At 42.2% G+C, this 20,183-nt stretch overlaps 1 protein-coding gene across 2 annotated transcripts; it reads left to right on the forward strand.

Annotated features, from left to right (window-relative positions):
- The first annotated feature begins 11,288 nt into the window (after nt 1-11,288).
- Nucleotides 11,289-14,586, forward strand: LOC147639901 (pentatricopeptide repeat-containing protein At3g03580-like). Of its 2 annotated transcripts, none has more exons than XM_086775214.1 (2): nt 11,289-11,395; nt 11,582-14,586. In XM_086775214.1, exon 2 carries the CDS (start codon nt 11,760-11,762, stop codon nt 14,019-14,021), a length of 2,262 nt encoding a protein of 753 aa, XP_086631340.1. In that variant the 5' UTR covers nt 11,289-11,395; nt 11,582-11,759; the 3' UTR covers nt 14,022-14,586. The 2 variants fall into 2 exon arrangements, with proteins under 2 accessions (XP_086631340.1, XP_086631345.1); XM_086775219.1 differs by lacking the exon at nt 11,289-11,395 and having other exon boundaries at nt 11,413-11,676; nt 11,818-14,586.
- The last annotated feature ends 5,597 nt before the right edge of the window (nt 14,587-20,183 follow it).

Here is a 20,183-nt window from a genome sequence, read left to right on the forward strand (position 1 = left end):
ACTCTGATTCAGGGACTATGGCATCGTCATTAGAATCCTTCCCATTAGAGGATTCTAGGCATCTTTCCTCATCTCCTTCGTCAGCTGAGCTGTACTCAAGAGGGGATACTTCCTCTACAGATACCATATCTCCTAGCAATAATGACTTGTTTGCGTCATACCTAGGGGCTTCTTGAGGTTCCTCTGCATAGATCTGTCTTAGCATTCTTACGGGAATAATGTCATACCCATCTGGATCATAGAACTGTGTTTGCCTTGGCAATGCACAAGTGTCTATGGTAGCTAAAACATGGTTCCATTCTAAGGGATCTATCAAGTTCTCAGGAAAAGGTATAGGGATATACGCCTCATCCGTCACACTTCTGTCTATGGTAGCATTTCCAGGTTGCAAGTCTCGACAAGATGCTCCACAGATCCATAGATCAGCTCTTCCTTCAGACATAGTTGCTCCCGATGCTTTTGAAGAAGCGGAATCAAACTCATCCACATAGGAGAGTGCATCACATCTCGATAAGCATGGTTTTTCAGATTCACCCTCATGGTTACATTCTCATGTCTGAGGTACAAGTAATTGTAACCCCAGTCTTGAATCATTTTGAATTGGCACATGAATGGCCTTCCTAGGATCACTTCATAATTTGTGTTCTTGCCAAAGTCTACGATAGCAAAGGTATGTCCGTACTCAATGCCACATGACTTGACTATAACGTTCTCAAGCAATCCTATGGGACTCTCTAGATTTTTGTCTGCCAATTGCAAACAGGTTTTCCCCACATTTCCCATACAGTTTTTGTTTCTATACTCACCCCTGCTCCGCTATCTAGAATAGCTATAGATTTAATCTTGTCGATCTCCACAGGAAGCGTAGTATTTCCTTCATCGTCTTCACAATGCTTGCCAACTTTATTCACAGGAACCGGAATTGTTTGCTTAAGCATTAGCTCAGAAGCCTTTGCCTTCAACAACTCCTTAACTTGGATGTTCTGGTTCCACAAACCTTGCTCAGTTAATTGTGTAGCCACTTCTCCCTACAATCTTGGCCTAAGCTTTAAGAACTCTGCGAGTGGAATGGTACACATAACTCGTGCCGACATTAAAGCTTGTAAACTCCCTATGTCTTGTTCCTGATGATGAGGTTGTCGTGTCATTGATGGTACTTGCATGTGAGCTTGTTGCACCGAGCTGAGACAACAGTCTGAGCATCAAATTCTTGAACCCTTTGATTCAAGAATTCTACTATAGATAACGGTGGTGACTTGTCAGAAGATGCTAGATCCTCAACTTGTTTTTGCACCGCTTCCCACATCTCCCTTGCTACTGCTTCCTCTATTTCAGGAATTTCATCTCCAAAATCTGCGATAGTCAATGATTTTGACTTGTCTGCATCGGTATGAGGTAAATCATCTCCTTTAGGCATTTCTGGGAAATGTAGAGATACAACTTCACTTCCCTTTTCCATGCTTGGCGTGGCTTCTGGTATCGTCTCTAAGTTAGGCTTCAGAGAAGCAGGTCCTCTTGCATACATAGGTGGTGGGCCGTCTATTAGAGTTTGAGTATCCCTAATCAACTGCTTATGGATAGCCAAGTTGATTGTCTCTTCACGAGGGTTGGGATATTCTTGTAGCTTCTTAGGCAGCTCGGTCAGAGCTGTGATCCTACTATTATACGCTTGAAGCGCTGCATCTAAAGGCTCATACACCTTGTCCACAAGGATTGATCCTCCTGAGCTTTCCTCAGACTCGGATGCTTTTCCCTTTTGCTCATTTTGAGTGTTCTCTCCGATTTGTTTCGTTTTCAACATTCCTTCTAGCTCTTTTGGGATAGAATTTCCTCCATCAGAGCTCTTCTAGTCCTTCGACTTCTTACTCCCCTTGCTGCGTGGTTTACTTCGAGTTGATTTCTTTCCCTCTTTTCCATCTTTGGATAGAACCTTAATCTCAGAGGGTTTCTCAACAACCTCTTTGACATTCTTTTGCGCTTGGGCTCTAGTCACTACTCTTAGTGACACTAGTTCATTCTCCTCCTCAGATGTCATGGGTGATGGAATCACTTCAACATAGTTGAGGGGCGCTTTAGCTTTTTGTGCTGCCGGATCTGCAGGCTTCAACAAGCAATCCTTTGGTAGATGGTCAATGCTACACCCTTGGCAAAACCTCTCTATAGGTGGAAATGTAGATGTTGTGCCTATGTTAGCTAAGAGGGGTCGTTTCTTGTTTGGACATTCTCTCGCCCAATGTGGTCCACCACATTCGTAGCATGGTCTTGTTTGTTGCGTGGGGTACAGTCTCTTTGTAGGATATTGTCTTGGATAACCTTGAGTCTTGGTTGGCTGAGATCCTATAAGCATCAAAGAGCTTGGGTCTCCATTAAAGTCATGAACTAGGCTTGGTCCGGTTGGGTTCTCAAAGTAGGGTTCGACAAGAGGATGCTTCACTTCAATGTAGCATGGTTGAGCTAACCATCTCCATACCTAATTCAGGATTCTCATATTCCACATATCTAAAGGAAGCTGTGCCAGGTGGAGGAGGTTGAGCTCCTAGCACCGGCCGTGCTTGCTCTTGAGCAACTAAGGTTCTCTCATGGCTCACAACTTGCTGTCTAGGTGCAGAGTTGACTGCTTGTTCCCTTTGTATCCTCGCAATGTGAGTGCAGTCCGAAGTAAAATGTGTGTAGTTCCATTTACAAAGCTGGCACCACTTCTTTGTTGGTTGATTGCCAACCAATGGTGAGAAGGTTGGGCACTGCTCGGTTTTATGGCTACCTCCCCGGACGTAGGGCCCTGTAGGTACAGTATGCATGTATGATGGTTGGGGTCGGTAGGAAGGTTTGTAGTATTGCCCCATCTTTTTCAATACTATCTCGGCAATCTGATCTGGATTAACTAATGGCACACTAGAGTCAGAGCCCTTCCCAGAGCTACGTTTATCGTCTGGATGACTATCTTGGTTTCCCATGCCAGTCATGTCAAAGTTGTCATCGTAATCCATGGCATCCATGCAACACTCATTGAAGATGACATGCTTCTTTGCGTACAAGTGAGCGTGAAGCGTCTTGTTTCGTAAGCCTTCTTGGAAGATAGAAATTAATCTTCCTTGGCTTGGCTTCTCATCGTCAGGGCATCGATTGATGTATTGCTTTATCCTATTTACACAATCTCGCACAGATTCTTGATCTTTTTGCTTAAAAGCGTAAATTTGAGCTACCGCATTGTGCTTAATTCCCATTTTTGAAAACGCAGCTATAAAGCTCTTTTCCAGCCCATCGAAAGACCTCTTTGCCTCAGGCTCTAAAGTCTGAAACCATGATAAAGACTTACTCTCTAGCGTCAAGCCAAATCCTTCGATTTGCGTATGCGTATTCGTGACTTGCTCCGCATGTATAGCTTGCTTAAAAGCTGCTATATGGTCATATGGGTCACCGGATCCGTCATACTTCTTGACAAGCTCTTGCAGCGCAGATGGTCTCACTTTTCTAGAATATTCATCGTCATGTCTCCTATATGAGTCTCAGCCTCTAAATCTAGGCTCTTCAAATGTCAGTTCACTTGGTCTATGGGGTTCTCTTGGAGGTACATATCCACTTGCTCAAGGTCTTTCTTCTCCCCTAGATTCTCTAATAGCCCCGGGTCTCCTCGTAGGATCAATCGTTGGAAAGACTGGTCCTTTAGCAGTTGTTCGCATGGAAGGTGCTGGTCGAGCCACACTTGGGGTTCTAGCCCATGGTGGTGCTAGTGTTTTTCCTCGAAAGGCAGATTCATCTGGACGTGCCGTGTGTAAGGTAGACACCTCAGTGAAAAGGGGCCTTCCTTTCCATGTCATTTCCCTAACCTCCTCTGGCCATCAAGGGTTCTAAAGTCGTTCCCCCATCTATCATGAATATGCTTAGTGAAACCTTCTAAATGCTCTACAGTTATTGTATGCGTGACTGGAAGCTCTAAGCTCGGGTGCTTAGTGGTTGCATAGTAGGTGTCTACCACATCCCTATACACCTCTTTAATTGGGTCGTCTTGATAGATTTTAACTACTGGAATTTCTTTTACTTTGTCCCATGGGTTTTTCTTGGTCTCTTTTTCTTTTCCAGTTCTTTCTCTATCCTCCCAATTCCTGTCGGAAAACAATTCTTCAAGTAAAGAAATGGGCGTACCAGGTCTGCGTGATGTTCATGGCACATTTGGGTCCGATGGAAGCTCCTTTTTCTGCTTTGCTTGTGCGCTAGGTTGAAGTACACCCAAAGCATCCACTTGTTCAGGATTTTTGGTGACCTCGTAGCGTACTCCATTTCTACCCATGTACATATCATCTTGGTAGTTTACCCATGGTGTTGGTTCAAACGCAGAATGAATGTCTGCAATTTTAACAACAAACCGGCTCATTGAATCTTTGTAGATCTCACCGCTATGCGCGTTTGTATACAAGAAATGGAGTCTCATGTTGTCAATCAACTCCCCATCTGGGATTTCAAATGGATTAGCAGAATCTACCATACCAATGGGTGTGGATGGTCTATTCATGCCAAATGACTCGTTTATGTCCATTGAAATATCACTCTCGGTTCTTGAGAGACTCTCTGTTTGAGACTCCGAAGATGTCTCGAGAATGCTCTCCAAGTTGCCAATTGAGTGCCGCTCCCTTGAGTGGTTACCTAGATGGTGCACTAGTGTTACGTCCCCCTAGTATTGTTCCCGAGCGTAGATGCATACGCTATTTTTAGCTCGTTGCCGTGTCCAGTTTTTGATTTTTTTGATTTTTTTTCTTCTCTTTATATATATATATATATATATATATATATTTAAACCCTACCTAACCACTAAATGCAACTAACATGAATATGTGTAAATACATATTTTATTTTTTTATTTTTATTTTTTAGTTTTTAGTTTTTTTAATTTTAATAATTACACAAAAATACGAATTACGCTAAAAAATACTAATTATGCAAAAAAAATTACAATTTTTTAAAAAAAATACAGAATATGCAGAAAATATGGACTCAAAATAAAACACATAATTTACAGGATTTTTTATTTTTTATTTTCTCTCTTCTTTTCTTTTTTTTCTTTTTATTTATTATTATTGTTTTATTTTTTTATTTTTTTATTTTTTTTAAAAATGCAAAGAACATGGAAATTAACAAAAATTAAAAATTACAAAATTAAAAAATTAAAAAAATACCAACCTTATCAGCCTTATCGCCTCCGAATTCTTCTCCTTCGCCTTCGCTGACCTTATCCTCACCTCCTCTGCACCTCAGCTGCAACCGCCTCACGTTCTCTACAGCGCCTTATCTTCCTCCTCCGCTGCATCTACCTCCGCCGCGGCCACCTCTGCTTCGCCGGCCACTTCACCACCGCCTTCGCTTTGCTGCCAGTAGAGCTGAGGCTCAGCCACCTCTGCTTCGCTTCCGCCGGCTCTCTTCCTTCTCCTTCTTGCCTTCTGGCCCCGTCGTCGGCTTCCACCTTTCCTTCGCACCCGGGCCTCTGCAGCCCTCTCTTCCTGCTGCAGTCACCTTCACACCGGCCTCTTCGCGGCCCTTCACAACCGCCGGCCAGTCAGCGCTACCACTTCACCTTCTCGTCTCCTTCACCGCCTTCAACGGCCACCTCACCACCGCCTTCCTTTGCTGCTTTCAGCCGGCCACCGCCGCCGCCCTTCACAGCTGCAGTCGCCGCTTCGTCGGCCACCTCCGCTTCTACGGCCAGCAGCTCACCTTCTACAGTCACCGTCAAAAGGGGGGGTAGATCGTGGTAGCTGTGCATTAATGCAATAATGTATTAAGCTCTAATGCATTATGTATTACGCATACTGTATTAATCTTAGTGCATTATGCAATAATGTAATAAATTTATGCTTAATTCATTATTGCATAAGCTTTATCCTTATTACATTATGCATTCATGCTTTCAGCTTATGCACATTACGTATTATGCATCAATGCTTAATGCATAATAAATAAGCTCACACATAATGCATTGAGCTTAATGCATTATGCAAATTTCGTTTCTAATCTATGAACAAAACATGAACACAACAATGAAAGCAACCATGGAAAGCATAAACATGAATGAGAAAACATTAGCGGGAGTAGATCTCAACCGCACAAGTAAGTACTAATCTACTTTTTCTCTTCTAATCACTAGCTCCGAGATTCCACACTCGTGCTAACCCTAAACCTAAAAACAAAAAGAATGAGTGGTAGTAATGCAAGCTTCCAACCGGTTTTGAGTCTTCTCCCCGGCAGTGGCGCCAATGGAGAGACGGAAGACTCTCTCACTTGTACCATGAGTAGTATGATCTGTGTGTAGCTCAATCCAATGGGATTTGCATCCCTTTCGGAGCTAGGGATTCAACCCGTACCGGTGCACAAAAGCTTATCCACGAATGGAGAAAATGCTATGAACACCACTACCTTGACATAGACTTTACACACACAAGCTCAATCTTGCCATTACTCATTCACTCATCATCCCACTCATTCATGCATCCAATACAAGAAGAAAGCTAAGCTAATGCATACACAAGCTCAAAGCATACTTCATTCTCAAGCACTTACTTCCCTAGCATGCACACAAACCTTGAAGCTTAATGGAACTTGAAACAAACATGCATTCTCATTCACTACTCAAGCAATGCCTTGCCCATGGATAAGCTACAAGCTATGGAGAAGCTTAAGCTTGAATCCACTACCACACAAAGCCTAATAGAGAATCCACAAGCATCAACAAAGAAGCATGCACACTAGAGAATAGAAATGAGAAGAGAGAAAAACATCATCTCATTGCATTGAATTAGAAGAGCATTGCTCATACAATAGTGTAGATGGGGAGAGAGAAGAGCTTGCACCTCTATGAACAAGAGGGAGAGCTAGTCTCAAGAGAGCTCAAACATGAGTGTAGCCCAATGTGTCCATAAGCTCTCAAATGAGCCACTTTTTATACTAAAACTCCTAAAACTCCCAAAACTTCCCATGTGGGATTATTCTCAAGCCCACTCCCACACTCACCTACAACTTGGAACTTTTTACAAGAGCCCTAAATAAGAATGTCAAGTCTCTTGTTTTCCTGCTTGCATCTTTGTGTTGCATCCTTGCATTGTTCACCACTCGTCACGCAACATGCACACTATAGGTGCACCTGCAAGGAAACCATCTCTTCTATGTTTCCTCTGCTATGGACCCCATAGAGTGGCAAAATGCCCTCAAAAGAAACATCTCCCAATGTAACCATAATGTCATATGGAATTGACCATTACTAAAAGGATTGCCCTTTGCAAACCAGTTTCTCAATCCACCGTCGAACTGTCCCATTGAATGTCATCACACGATTGAAGGCCAAGCTTAAGAAGACAACATCCCAAAAGAAAAAACACTATGAGCACATTGGCCACGGAGACGATCGGGTTAGGCATCCACAGTAGCTAAACAAAGACTACATCCTCCTCCAAGAGCGATGATCATGCCGAACTGCCACTCCCCCATGCAGCCGAGCAAAACTCACCAAATGGGAAAAATAGCTTGCAACATATCCCAATTGAGAAGCAATGTCTTCAAGAGACCCAAACACTGGTAGAGCAATATCATGCTCAACTTGAACCACCACCCATTTTTGTAACCTTTAACCCAGTGCCTGAGTGCACGTCATCCCCCACTGAACCTCAACTTCTGCAATCGATAAGGAAGGAACCGTTCTAAGAGCGGAGGAATATCCATTTGCCAACATGATGTTAACAAATGACAATTTTGACCCTCATGTGCCTCCTCATCCTCGAAGGCCTATTCCACAAATGGCCAAGCCCAAATCCCACATTCACATCAAATAACTTGATGCGAATAGTGACAGAGTCCAACAGCAACTCACAAGGTCCAGATTTCAAATTTGCTGAGGTATTTTATCCTCCTACTGCAACCAACTCTCGACCTCCACGCCTATCAAATAAGAACCAAATTGAACTTCCAATCATACACACATAGACGGTCTTGCACATGAGGATATAGTTCATGGGTCAGATCACACTCATGCACATATAGATACATTGCATCATGCCTTTGACTTTTTGAGTAGAGCTATGGGGGTTGATAATGGCATGGATTTCCATTTGATCCTACATGAGGCCGATCTCGAGATGAGTTCATTTGTCTCCCATGGGTGTCTACATGATCCTATGATCTTCGGAGCTAGGATATTCATCTTTGGGTGCATTCTATGCCACTTGAGATGTATGGTGAATGATTGTGTGGAATGACACTCAGATATACCTATGATACACCTTTGTCTTGGCTTACTCCATGATTCTTTTGTGCCAGGACCATTTTTCATTCCGACCATGGGTGATGGTTACATTCGGTGGATACCATGGATGCCATATTTGCATTATGGTCATGAGGATGGACTTACGAGTTTTCCCTATGACACAGGAGCTATTACATCGACTTCAAAGATCCATGATGTGCACCATATCTATCCACCATTTGACCTAGGAGGATTGATTAGCTGCATCATTGAGATTGGCTCCCTACATTTTCCATTCGATCCAAGTGGTTTGAGGGTCATTGCTTTAGATCCTACACGGCTTGGATTTCTCTTTTATCTAGGCAGATGTGTTTGTATGGATTCCTTCATCTTTGGGGCGACATTTGTATCTTTTCCATTTGACCCTGGAGGATACAACAGGAGTCCTTCATCTTTTCCATTTGACCCCAAGGATCATGAGATTCATGTATTGGTATTGATGCTCTGTGATGGTGACACTTGGTCATGTATTTGGTTCTTTGTGTATATAGCCCTGGTATTTGTTTTGTGCATGACCACCCTTCGATTTCGAGGATGAAATCATTATAGGAGAGGATGGTTTGTAATGAAGGGATTTTAATGTGCACATACATATGGGTATGGGCCTAGGCACGGGGCCTAGGCCCATGGGGGCTTAGGGGCCTAGGCACATGAGGGCTTAGGGGCATTTACACATATGTTGTGTAGGGCATATGGGGCCTTGGGATTATAAAAGGCACTAGTCCTTGGATATTGTACCCTTTTGATACCTTTTATCATGATATGACATCTTGTCTTCTTGGAGCTTGTGCCCAAGCTTCCATAGCCTTCTTGCCTATTGCCTTAGGATGGTGATCTATACCCATGCTTACTCCATGCCTTAGGATGGTGACCGTCACTCCATGCCTTAAGTGGCCAACCTTCTTGCAGGAGGGGTTCATGAGAGACAAAGATGGAGGTGGGGGGGGTTATGCAATCTATGTCATGACCTGTGCTTGTGGTCGAAGGAGGGCTGAGCGGCCTATCTTCGAGCCAAGGGGTTTGAGGTAGACAAGGCATGGCATGGGTGGCTCGTGCTATAGACGAGGGAGGGTATGGGCTTATGTGCTATAGGCGAGGGAGGTGCCAAGGCCTCATGTAGGCTAAGGTATTAAATAATTACTTTATTATTTAATGCACATAGCCTGAATAGGGACCTAAGGGTTGCACTAAGTTTTTTTTTGGGGACCAATAATTATGTATACTGCAAAACCCACTTTACATCAAGATCCTTTTTTACAGCAAAATGAACCCCTCATGACCACCCACTCCCCAATCACTACCCTTGTTGCCCACATAACAGTTTACATAACAAGTTCCATCTATCTTCCTCCATTACAAAAAGAGGACTGTCCCCAAGAAACCTGGTAACCCAACTAAATGTAGGCTTCCACCATAGCTTCAGTAGTACACCCTCTAGGAGTTTTCTTTTCCAACACATCCCCTTTCTTAGACCATATTCTGACTGTAGGCCTTGTCCCCACATGATTCTCTATGAAGGCCACAAAATGTGTGATCCACCTGTTTCTCCTTAAGAAACCGCCTCCTAGTTTTAGGGCCAAATTTAACCTGCTTAGGCTTCAAACATGTATGATAATAATCATAAGTTAGGTCTCTGTAGTATGCATGAGGAACCCTAAGTAGATACAACAATCAAGTGATGCCATTCTGCAGTATTATCAGACCCATTTCATCATTTCTAGCTTGTTGACACATACCACAGACCAGCACATGTACACACACTTATGCATCGATTCCATCACATCCAATCCAGCAGACAAAGCATTCTGAAACACAATGCAATTACTAGAGACCCAGATTTCCCACAGACAATAGGCTTTGACAATGCTGAACAATACATTTGCAGCTTCCCCATTAAAGGACCATTTTCCCAGAATCCAATCCCCCCATTGAGTCTAAAACCCCATACCATGCTCAACGCACTTGGCAATTTTCCCCCATGCTCCTCTGATAGCTTGGTAGTTCCAAAAAGCATGCTTACCATCCTCTGGAGAAGTTCTAAATCTAGAGCAGCATCCATTGGTAAAATTTTTTGTACATTAGCTTAACCCCAATAGGCAAGGCCCACACACATACTCTCCATAGGAACACCTAAAATTTAAGAGGAATATGACACTCCCAGAGCTCCTTCCATCTCTTTTTCCAGTAACTAGGGCTCCACCTTACCTTCCAAATTTTATTGCAATATTCCACATTTATTTCCCCTTTCCTTAGTTCTGTATACATATCCTTAGTTGTACCTTTTACCACTTTAGCCCCATTAATCCAAGCCCAGTCTTTAATCCAACAAGACTCATCAAAGGCAGTAGAGAGAACCACCCTAGTTGAATATGCATCAGCCACTTGTCTCATTAGGTCCCTTTCCCTTATAAACAAATCAAATTCCGATTGTAACCGATCAAGTTCTTTCCACCCCACAATTGTCCAATCCTAGCAATCTGCCAACCTCTTTAACCCTCTATTGTTTAGTTTCTTTGCTGAATAAGTATCCAAAAGGCCTAGTGATGGGTTGAATTTATGAGACCACCATAAGCCCAAGTTGAGCATTGAATTCCTTGAGACCCTACATCCCCCATCCCAAGCCATCAAACTCAAGCTTCCTTCAATTTGTTACACAACCTCTTGCAAAAAGGAGAACCTATCACTTTCAAAGAGGCATAGGAGAAGAGTTTGTCCTTCCACCCCAATCCTTGCCAATTCCCTTTTGATTGAACCAAGGAAGCCTCCACTAATTCTCTTACCATCATTGTCCATATTTCTTCTTGGAATAGGCATTTGGGAAGGAGCAGGGCAATCCTTGCTGAGGGTTGCACCAAGTTTAACTTGATATATTTAACTTCACATAAGACAGACTTGAACATGGCTCATGTCACTAAGATTATTCTACACTAAGGTATCCAAACAATAGAGTGAAGGGAAAATTCAAAGCATTCTTGTATCTATTTTATTAACGGGCTATCATTTTGAGAATTTCGCCCATCTAACCATTGTACAAACAATCAGAATGCCCATGAACCGTTTCCACGCCCATCACCCATCACTACTTCACTAGTGTGTGAGGCTTACATTAAGGTGGGGATCACTTGTCTGAGTAAGAGTAAAGGCCGTGTTAGAACGCCCAGTTTCATCAGTCAATGTGGAATTTTGAAACCTGGTTGTATGTGGGCTGTCTTGACCCTGTAGCCGGGGGGCCTCTCCTCCTAACGCGCTGCCCATAAGATAGCGGTTTTTTTAACACCGTTGTGTGGTCTTTTCCAGATGGGGGCAAATCGCTCGGAGATGAAACCCTTGACAAGACACTTCAAACGTTGGGCCTCGTGGAGAATCAAAGAGTTTCTCCCTTTGTCAGACAGGTGCACACATCTAACCTAGATGAGTCCAGTGCTAGCTCAATTCTTTGGTATTATGTAGTGGCATATGGGACCAATAGTTAACCATGCATAGCTTTAGAGTATCCAAACCTAATGTCTACAAATGGAATTCTATCATATCAGCACACACCAAGCTTGGAGAGTTTCACAAGGCTTTTGATGTGTTTAGCATGATGTTACATGAGAGCTTACAACCAGATACAGCAACATTTCTGTCCCTTTTGAAATCATCTACTGCCATAGGATACCTGCAGTATTGTCGATCTGTGCATGACCATATCATTAGATTTGACCTTGAGGCAGACTTGATGGTTGGCAATGCCCTTGTCCACTCGTATGCAAAATCAGGGAGCCTTGATGAGGCGCAAAAAGTGTTTGAGAGGTCAGGAAATCGAGATGTGGTGACATGGGGTTCCATCATGTTTGCTCACATCCAACAAGGGCACGGAGTCCATGTCCTGGAGCTTTTCAACAAAATGCAGCAGGAGGGCATCATGGTGGACAAGTTCATATATATTTGTCTCTTGAAAGCATGTAAAATCACCGGAGCAATAGATCAGGGTATCTTGATCTATGCAGAGGTGGTCAAAAGAGGGATTGAATTGGATACAAACATCGGCAATGCCCTGGTTGATATGTATGCAAAATACCCATGTTTAGAAGAGGCCAAAAGAGTTTTTGATAACATGCCTGTTCATGATTTGGTGTCATGGGGTGCATTGATTGAAGGGTTTTCCTTGCAAGGGCAGGGATACCATGCTCTTGAACTTTTCGAGGAGCTGCTATGTGAGGGAGTGCACCCCAACAAAGTCATACTTCTCTTTATAATGAAAGCATGTTCTGGCTTAGGAATTCTAGAGCAAGGCATGTTCTTACATGACCAGGTTATCAGAGGTGCTTTTGAATCAGATCTGGCCCTTGGAAGTGCACTTGTTGACCTCTATTCCAATTGTGGGAAGCTTGGGGAGGCACGCAGAGTGTTTGACCTCTTGTCGAATAAAGATGCAGTGGCATGGGGTGCAATGATCGGAGGCTATGCCCAGTCAGGGCATGGTCTTCCTGCACTTGGCCTTTATGTGAAACTGCATGAGAAGGGCATTAAGCCAAGCAATGCCACTTTCTCATCCACTTTGAAAGCGTGTGGCATCGTGGGCAATCTGGAGGCAGGAAGACATCTACATCACCAGATTGTTGAGAATGGGCTTCAGTCAAATGGCGTCATGGTAAGTGCACTCATTGACATGTATGCAAAGTGTGGGAGCCTTATGGAGGCACAAAAAGTGTTTAATAAATTATCAGGTCAGGATGTTGTATCTTGGGGTGCACTCATCGTGAGGTATGCCACACAAGGGCATAGTCTTTGTGCTCTTGACCTCTTTCGAAAAATGCAAGAAGAGGGTGTAAAGCCAGTTAAAACCATATTTTTATGTATCCTCAAAGCATGTAGTGGAATAGGAGCTTTATCATGGGGGAGTTTGATACACGAGCAAATTATTGAAAGTGGGCTTGAAGCAGATGTGGTTGTTGGGAATGCCTTGATCAATTTGTATGCAAAATGTGGAAGCCTAGATGATGCACGCAAGCTGTTTGATCAGTTGCCAAATAGAGATGCTGTTTCATGGAATACAATGGTAGCGGGTTACACTTCACATGGGCATGATTTCTCTGCTCTTAGGTTTGTGGAAGAGATGCATCTTAGTGGGGTTGAACCAAGCAAGGCAACATACTCAAACATGTTGAAAGTGTGTGCAAACATCGCAGCCATAATCCAAGGAAAGCTTACACATAATGGGATTGTAAAAGATGGGCTTCAATTTGATGTAGTAGTTGGCAGTGCCCTCGTAGATATGTACGCCAAATGTGGGTGCATGAGGGAGGCCCGAAAAATTTTTGATGAGCTTCCAGAGAAAGATGTTGTGTCATGGGGTGCAGTAACTGCTGGATATGCATTGCATGGTGATTGCATTATGGCCAGGCAATGCTTCCTTGACATGCAAGGGCAAGGCGTGCATTTAAGTGAGGCAGTTTTCACCAACATGCTTGTGGCTTTCACCCATGCTGGCCTGCTTGAGGAAGGCTGTAAATTGTTCAGTTCAGTGTCGGAATACCATTGTGATTTTTTAAATGCTGAGCACTACAGCTGCATGGTTGACCTTCTTGGCCGAGCAGGACGGCTGGATGATGCTGGGGACTTTTTTATAAGTATGCCCATCCGGCCATGTATGCCTACGTGGAGGTCTTTGCTCACTAGTTGCCGAACCCATGGAAATGTGGGGCTAGGAAGGCAATGTTTCAACCTACTTGATTCGATTGCTGCTTGTGGATAAAGTGTCTGCACAGTATCCTTTCTTCCCTTGCAGGGATTATCAGATCGTCACAGGGAGAGGCCTGTTGCTGGTGCCTTGGTTGGGGTCCTTAGGAGGAGCAAATACAGTTGGGGGGGTGAGGTCCGGATGTTGCTGCAGCCATGGCTGTCTGAAGAGATCTCAGCCAGTACCTCTCTGGCCTCCAAGGTGCGACTTCTCTCTGCCGAATCAATGGGATGACTTCCTCTTGACTGATGACGCAGATGAATCGAAGGGCTATGCCGACACTGACAGAAAGGCATGCTTTGCTCCTGCATCCTGTTCTATTTTGCACTAAGTTATCTTTTGATGTTAAGGGGTTGCATGCTGCTGCAGCATGGGCTAGTGCTGGTGAGCAGGTCGGTCATGCCGCCATATTCACATTTGGGCGCCTCCCCCTGGCCGCCGGTCCATACCTGGCTGCCCGGGACCTATTTGGTCCACCTGTCCATCTGTAGTCCTCCCGTTTGGGCTCTAGACTCTACTATTTGTAACGCCTTTGCAGAGTGAGATTAGAAAATCAGGAATCACTTTTCACAATCTAAAATGTTTTGATTTTCATAATGGAAATTGGAAAGGCTAGGCAAATTTTACTTGTTTAATGCATTTGCATGGATTTTAAGATGAGTTTAGGGGACTCCCTCCTTTTAAAAGGTAAAGATATTTTCTCGAAAATGCTTTATAAAGTCACGAAACGTTTTGAATGATACCAACGTCTTCCATCTCCATGTTGGGCTTAGATGTTTGGTTTTCCTCATGGGCATAACTTGGCACGTGGTTTATTGGATTACTTGTCTTTTGATGTCATCTCGTTCAGTAATCAAGTCATGTGATTATGTCATTCTACCTTGTCTCTTGTTTATATTCAGTTAAGCAATTAAGTCACGTGTTTAACTTTAATTAGTAACTCATTTAGCATTTTGATTACACTAATCTAGTACACTTCCTATAAAGTCATTCCCAAAATTTGTCCTAAACACAGTTGAAACCATGGATAATACGAACCCAATTGCGATCGACATCCATCTATCTATCTAGAGCCAAGGCTAGGGCTCTTGCACAATCCCATAGACCCATGTCTAACTCTGGCTTGCCATACCATCGAAGCTTGCTTGAAGGCCTTTGACATGAACTCACGATATGCACGGCAGAGCATGTCTCCTCTCTTAGTCTAGGCTAGACCTTAAATAGTGCATCCGCACAAGTGTGTTTCATAATAACCTAGGCCCTTACTTATATAGTGATAACTATGCCATAAATATATAACATGTATAAACATCCATTAAGCTTGTTTTATTGATCCAAGAATCCTAGCTAAGTATTTGCTTGATAATCCCTATTCTTGGACCTCCCTAATCCATTAGATTCGGTCCTAAGCTATACATTAGTGTCCAAGTACATAATTACTTCCCCTCTTCAAGCATTTACTCTTAAATGAAATTAGGAAAGTGCTTACTCAAACTAGCTGTTGACTCCCAAGTTGTGGTCATCTCCACCCTATCTTTCCACTTAATCTTATGTTCATGGATCAACTTGTTCCTAAGTTGCCTTTCCTTGAAAACTTGTTCCTAAGATGCCTTTTCTTGAAATCTATCACCCTCTTGAGTTCATGTGGAGCATAGGATAAGCCCTCAACCTCGACAAGTTCCTGAGGGGCGACAAAGTTGTCCTCAACTCTTAGCATCTCTTTCAGTCAGTTGGCATGGAAAACTAGATGAACTTTCACATTGTTGAAATAAAGGCATCCTGTAGCTTGTATCCTTGAAGCTTTCTCATTTCTTGCAAGAGTACATGAAAATGAGTACAAAAAAACTATTGTGAGAGATCTTGTCTCTTACCTCATTCAGCACAGGGTTAGAAATCACGGTGCAAGTAAGGAAACTTTCTACTAAGTGCATCTACAACCACATTGAGGTGAGAGATCTTGTCTTTCACCTCATTCAACAAAGAGTTTTGCTTTCCTGAATGAGTAAGGTGATGAGTATGAAGAAACTATCCTGAGAGATCTAGCAAAGGGTTAGAAATCATGGTCATTGGCAAGTAAGGAAACTTTTCTATTGAGAGATCTTGTAAGGTCTATAGTACCTAGGGGGTAACTTCCCAACCTTCCGTGTATGTAACGTCTCAGAACTCTTGGGCACTCTTAAATAAAATAGCATTCCCTCACTGAACGTTGCCTACAGCATAAAATAGCATTCCCTCGGTCTAAGACCTGATTCACCCTCTCTATTTTCCCATTAGAGTGAGGATGATAAGAGGAACTCATACTCAGCATAGTCTTCAATCTCTGGAAAACTATATCAAAAGGCAGTTCATACAACTTGAAAAGCTGCTTAACAAACTCTTGTACCAATTCAGTTGCCTTCACTATCACTTTTGTAGGTAAAAATCGTGCCGTGTTCGGCAATCTATCTACCACCACCTAGATAGCATCATGCCCTCTTGGTCCGTGGCAAACTTGCCAATGAAGTCCATGGAACTACTCTCCTATTTACCTTCTGGGATCTTTAGAGGGTGTAACATATCTCCAGGCCTAATGCATTCAACCTTATTCACTTGAAATTGACAATACTTTACCACACAGTCATGATCATACGTCTTAATCTAGGCTAGTAAAACTTATGTTTTACCTAATCATAAGTTTGTTGTACCCTTGGATCATACGTCTTCATTTAGGCCACTAAAACTTATGTTTTACCTAATCATAGGTTTGTTGTACCCCTGGATGATCCATTATAGGAGCATCATTAGTTATGAAATTCATACAAGATCCTTTTCCTAATCTCAGTCTTATCCAGTACATAAAACTTCTCATTCTAGAAGAACAATCCATCCCAGGTAAGGAATTGATCACCTGCCACACTCACAGATGGCATGACTCCTAAGTCTCAGTCTAAATCTATGGAGCTCCCTTCCTGGACATGCTGCCAATATCGACCAAAATGAATGACAATCTCACATAGCCCTCTCATAGAGTCATAAAGGTCATTCCTCATCTTGGTGAAGCTCAAAGAGTTCACCTCCCCAATTCTACTCAAGGCATTCGCCACTCGGTTCAGGGAACCGTTCTGATACTTTATTTCTATTTCAAAGTCTTGCATAAACTCAGCCCACCATGTCTTCCTCCCCCTATCACAAATGTACTTAATCGACTCATGGTCGGCTAGCACACAAACTTGGTTTCTTATAGATATTTTTATTAGGTCCGTGGGACTGAAAAACTTTCATGTTAAAGCTATTACCTTTGCAAGAACTATGATCTAAAACAATGGTGTGTACGAAAGCAATCTTATCTTTAGCTCCTCAATCATGTGGGATCCCTTTGACTTTGAATTTCCTTTTGACTATGGGAAATTCGTCATCATGTGCCCTTGCTAACCACAAGTGAAGCAGGCACTGACCCTGCTTAATGTACTGAAGTATTTGCTTTGCTTTTTTTGATTTCTTCTAACTAGGGTCTCCCAAAGTCTGTGATTGACTTGGGGTATGTGAAGTCTTCCCATGCTTAAATTTTCATTTACGCTGGGATCGTGTTTGGTCTATGTCAATGAGGGTTGTTAGGGTTTCTTTGGTTGCTTCTCCACCACAATCTCATCATAAATCTTAGCACATCAGATGGCATCATCCAATGTTTTTCTTTGGTTATTCTTGATCTAGAGCTAATATCGATTGGGCAATCCATCCACAGACAATCCCAAAATGGTGGTAGGGTGCTTGTGAGTTGCCTGAGCTTGGAACTCTCTAAACTTTTGTAGATATGTTTCAAAAGGCACGTTCTTCATTTCCAAGCTTTTAAACTTGGGTATTATGTCATACTTTTTCTTGAGCTGCAAGAACTCTTCTAAAAAAACTCTCTCAATATCCACCCACATCGTGGGTTTCACTCCTAACTCTTTCCACCAAGTAAGGGATTTTCTTGTCATGAACCCCTGTACCATGTGTATTTTATTAATCTCAAGGAAAGGATGGAAGTCAAAATGTGTACCCCACCTATGGAGCCATGAGTCAATTGTCTCCTGGGTCCTCTGGTTTTCCTCTCCTGTATGGGGCTCTAGAGTAAAAGAGGGTGCTACAAATGTTGTCCTAATACCCCTTGCTATAACCAAATCTACCAGTGTTGCATGCATAATGAGTATGGTGTTGGTAAGGTTTAAAATTTGTTGCTCAAGCAAGGTCATTTACTTTGGTGACCAAGTCATCGATTGTCACATCATCATCCTGATGGTCATCAAGGTGAACATTCTCATCCATTGCACGATCATTATGTGCTTCACAAACCATGATAATCCCAAGCTAATCTGCTACTACTCATCAAAAGGAAAATCTATTATATTCAATGTAGAGATAAAGTGCTACAAAATCGTGCTCTCCCCCACGAACTCAAGTACAAACCCTGATCTTCAAAGCTGGCCGAATTCTTTTACCCCTCTTAACCAAGGAGATTCACACTTTTGATGTGGAGAACTAATGAGCAAGCGCCCCATTTTAATACTTACAGTTTAATTCTTCTCATGATTTTCTTTTTCTAATATGATTTTAGTTTTAATTTAAAAAAAAACTCAAAACAAATTCTCTACCACAGATAGAAGCATGGTTTCAGTCAAAGAATCATATAGTTTTACACGAAGTTCAAGGACCAAGGAATGTTGTATACATGGAAGCCTTATTATACTGATCCACATCCCTAAGCTTGATTAAGAACAAAATGTTTGATTAAGAACAAGATGCTAATTTAACATAATTAAGACAGAGGAGAGAGAACAAGAGAGAGATAGTATGATGTCAGGGTTTTCTTTTATTATATGGTACAAAAAGGTGAGTGAATGACTATACATTTTCAAAGGTTGTTGGTCTATCCCAATAGGGTGACCTATGGCCTTCTATATGCTTTCTACTGACTTCTAGATGTGAATGATATGAAAATGAGAAATTATACAAATATATATGATAAGGTTTCTAGTCGGCATGTTGCAGTTGTTGTCAGCCAACTCTTGGATAAAATATTCATAAAATGTCCCTTAAACTTCTTATCCCATACTGGTGGGTTTTCTTTTATTATATGGTACAAAAAGGTGAGTGAATGACTATACATTTTCAAACGTTATTGGTCTATCCCAATAGGGTGACCTATGGCCTTCTATATGCTTTCTACTGACTTCTAGATGTGAATGATATGAAAATGAGAAATTATACAAATATATATGCTAAGGTTTCTAGACGGCATGTTGCAGTTGTTGTTAGCCAGCTCTTGGATAAAATATTCATAAAATGTCCCTTAAACTTCTTATCCCATATTGGTGGTTTGCTGCTTGTAGACTGACGCATGCATGCTTAGGTTTCCTTGATGCCGACTGCTGCTACCAGTTGGGTGCCTGTGCTGGCTGCTGACTGGTTTCACATGCCCTCCATACTGCTTATGCTAATGAAGATGCTGATGATGATGATGCTAATAATGGTGATGTTGTCTAAATGTTATCCTAATCAGGGATTAGAATAACATTTAAACAGGGAGGTTGTCTAACTGCTATCCTAATCAAGGATTTTATTGTTCATGATATTGAAGATTACCCATGGCATGGGTGTGCACGTGACATAATTTCTCGTTTGGTGCAAAGTTGTAGTAGAAAATTGGTTGCAATAACAATTTGTGCAGAGAATCTAAGTGTTGTAGGTATTAGTGGATGTATGTTTATGTGTGATTGGTTCACATAGAGTGGCGTTATAACATATTTTTAGTACCGTTATTGAAGGTTACATATAGTGAAGAAGGTTTTTTGCAAGTACTGTTTGGTAAGTTGCTGCAAGTAAAGATGTCTGATAGTCTATCATAGATTATAAGCAAGATACTAGAGACAAGAATGAATTCCAAGCATGGAAGTCCAGGATGAATAATTTTCTTATGGGAAAAGGATATTGGGAGTTCATCATAGATGATCAAAAGGAGCCAGAGATTAGTGAAGAAAATTAGACCCCTCAGCAGGTGTAGGCATATAAAGCATGGCATGAAAGAGCTAGAAAGGTGTACTGGTCGTCTGTCAATGTGAGAGATTCTATGATTATGTATATAAAGGATGAACAAATGCCTAAGAAGTCTTGGGGACACCTTGCTAAAGATGTATAAGAAAAACACTTTAAGATGCAGCT

Source organism: Cibotium barometz, chromosome 3 (assembly GCF_041138505.1).
Source record: "Cibotium barometz isolate CiBa-2024 chromosome 3, ASM4113850v1, whole genome shotgun sequence".
Lineage (NCBI taxonomy): Eukaryota > Viridiplantae > Streptophyta > Polypodiopsida > Cyatheales > Cibotiaceae > Cibotium > Cibotium barometz.

Bases quoted from the DNA above. Each gene is read 5' to 3' on its own strand.
- LOC147639901 (XM_086775214.1), top strand. From the start codon at position 11,760: ATGCATAGCTTTAGAGTATCCAAACCTAATGTCTACAAATGGAATTCT.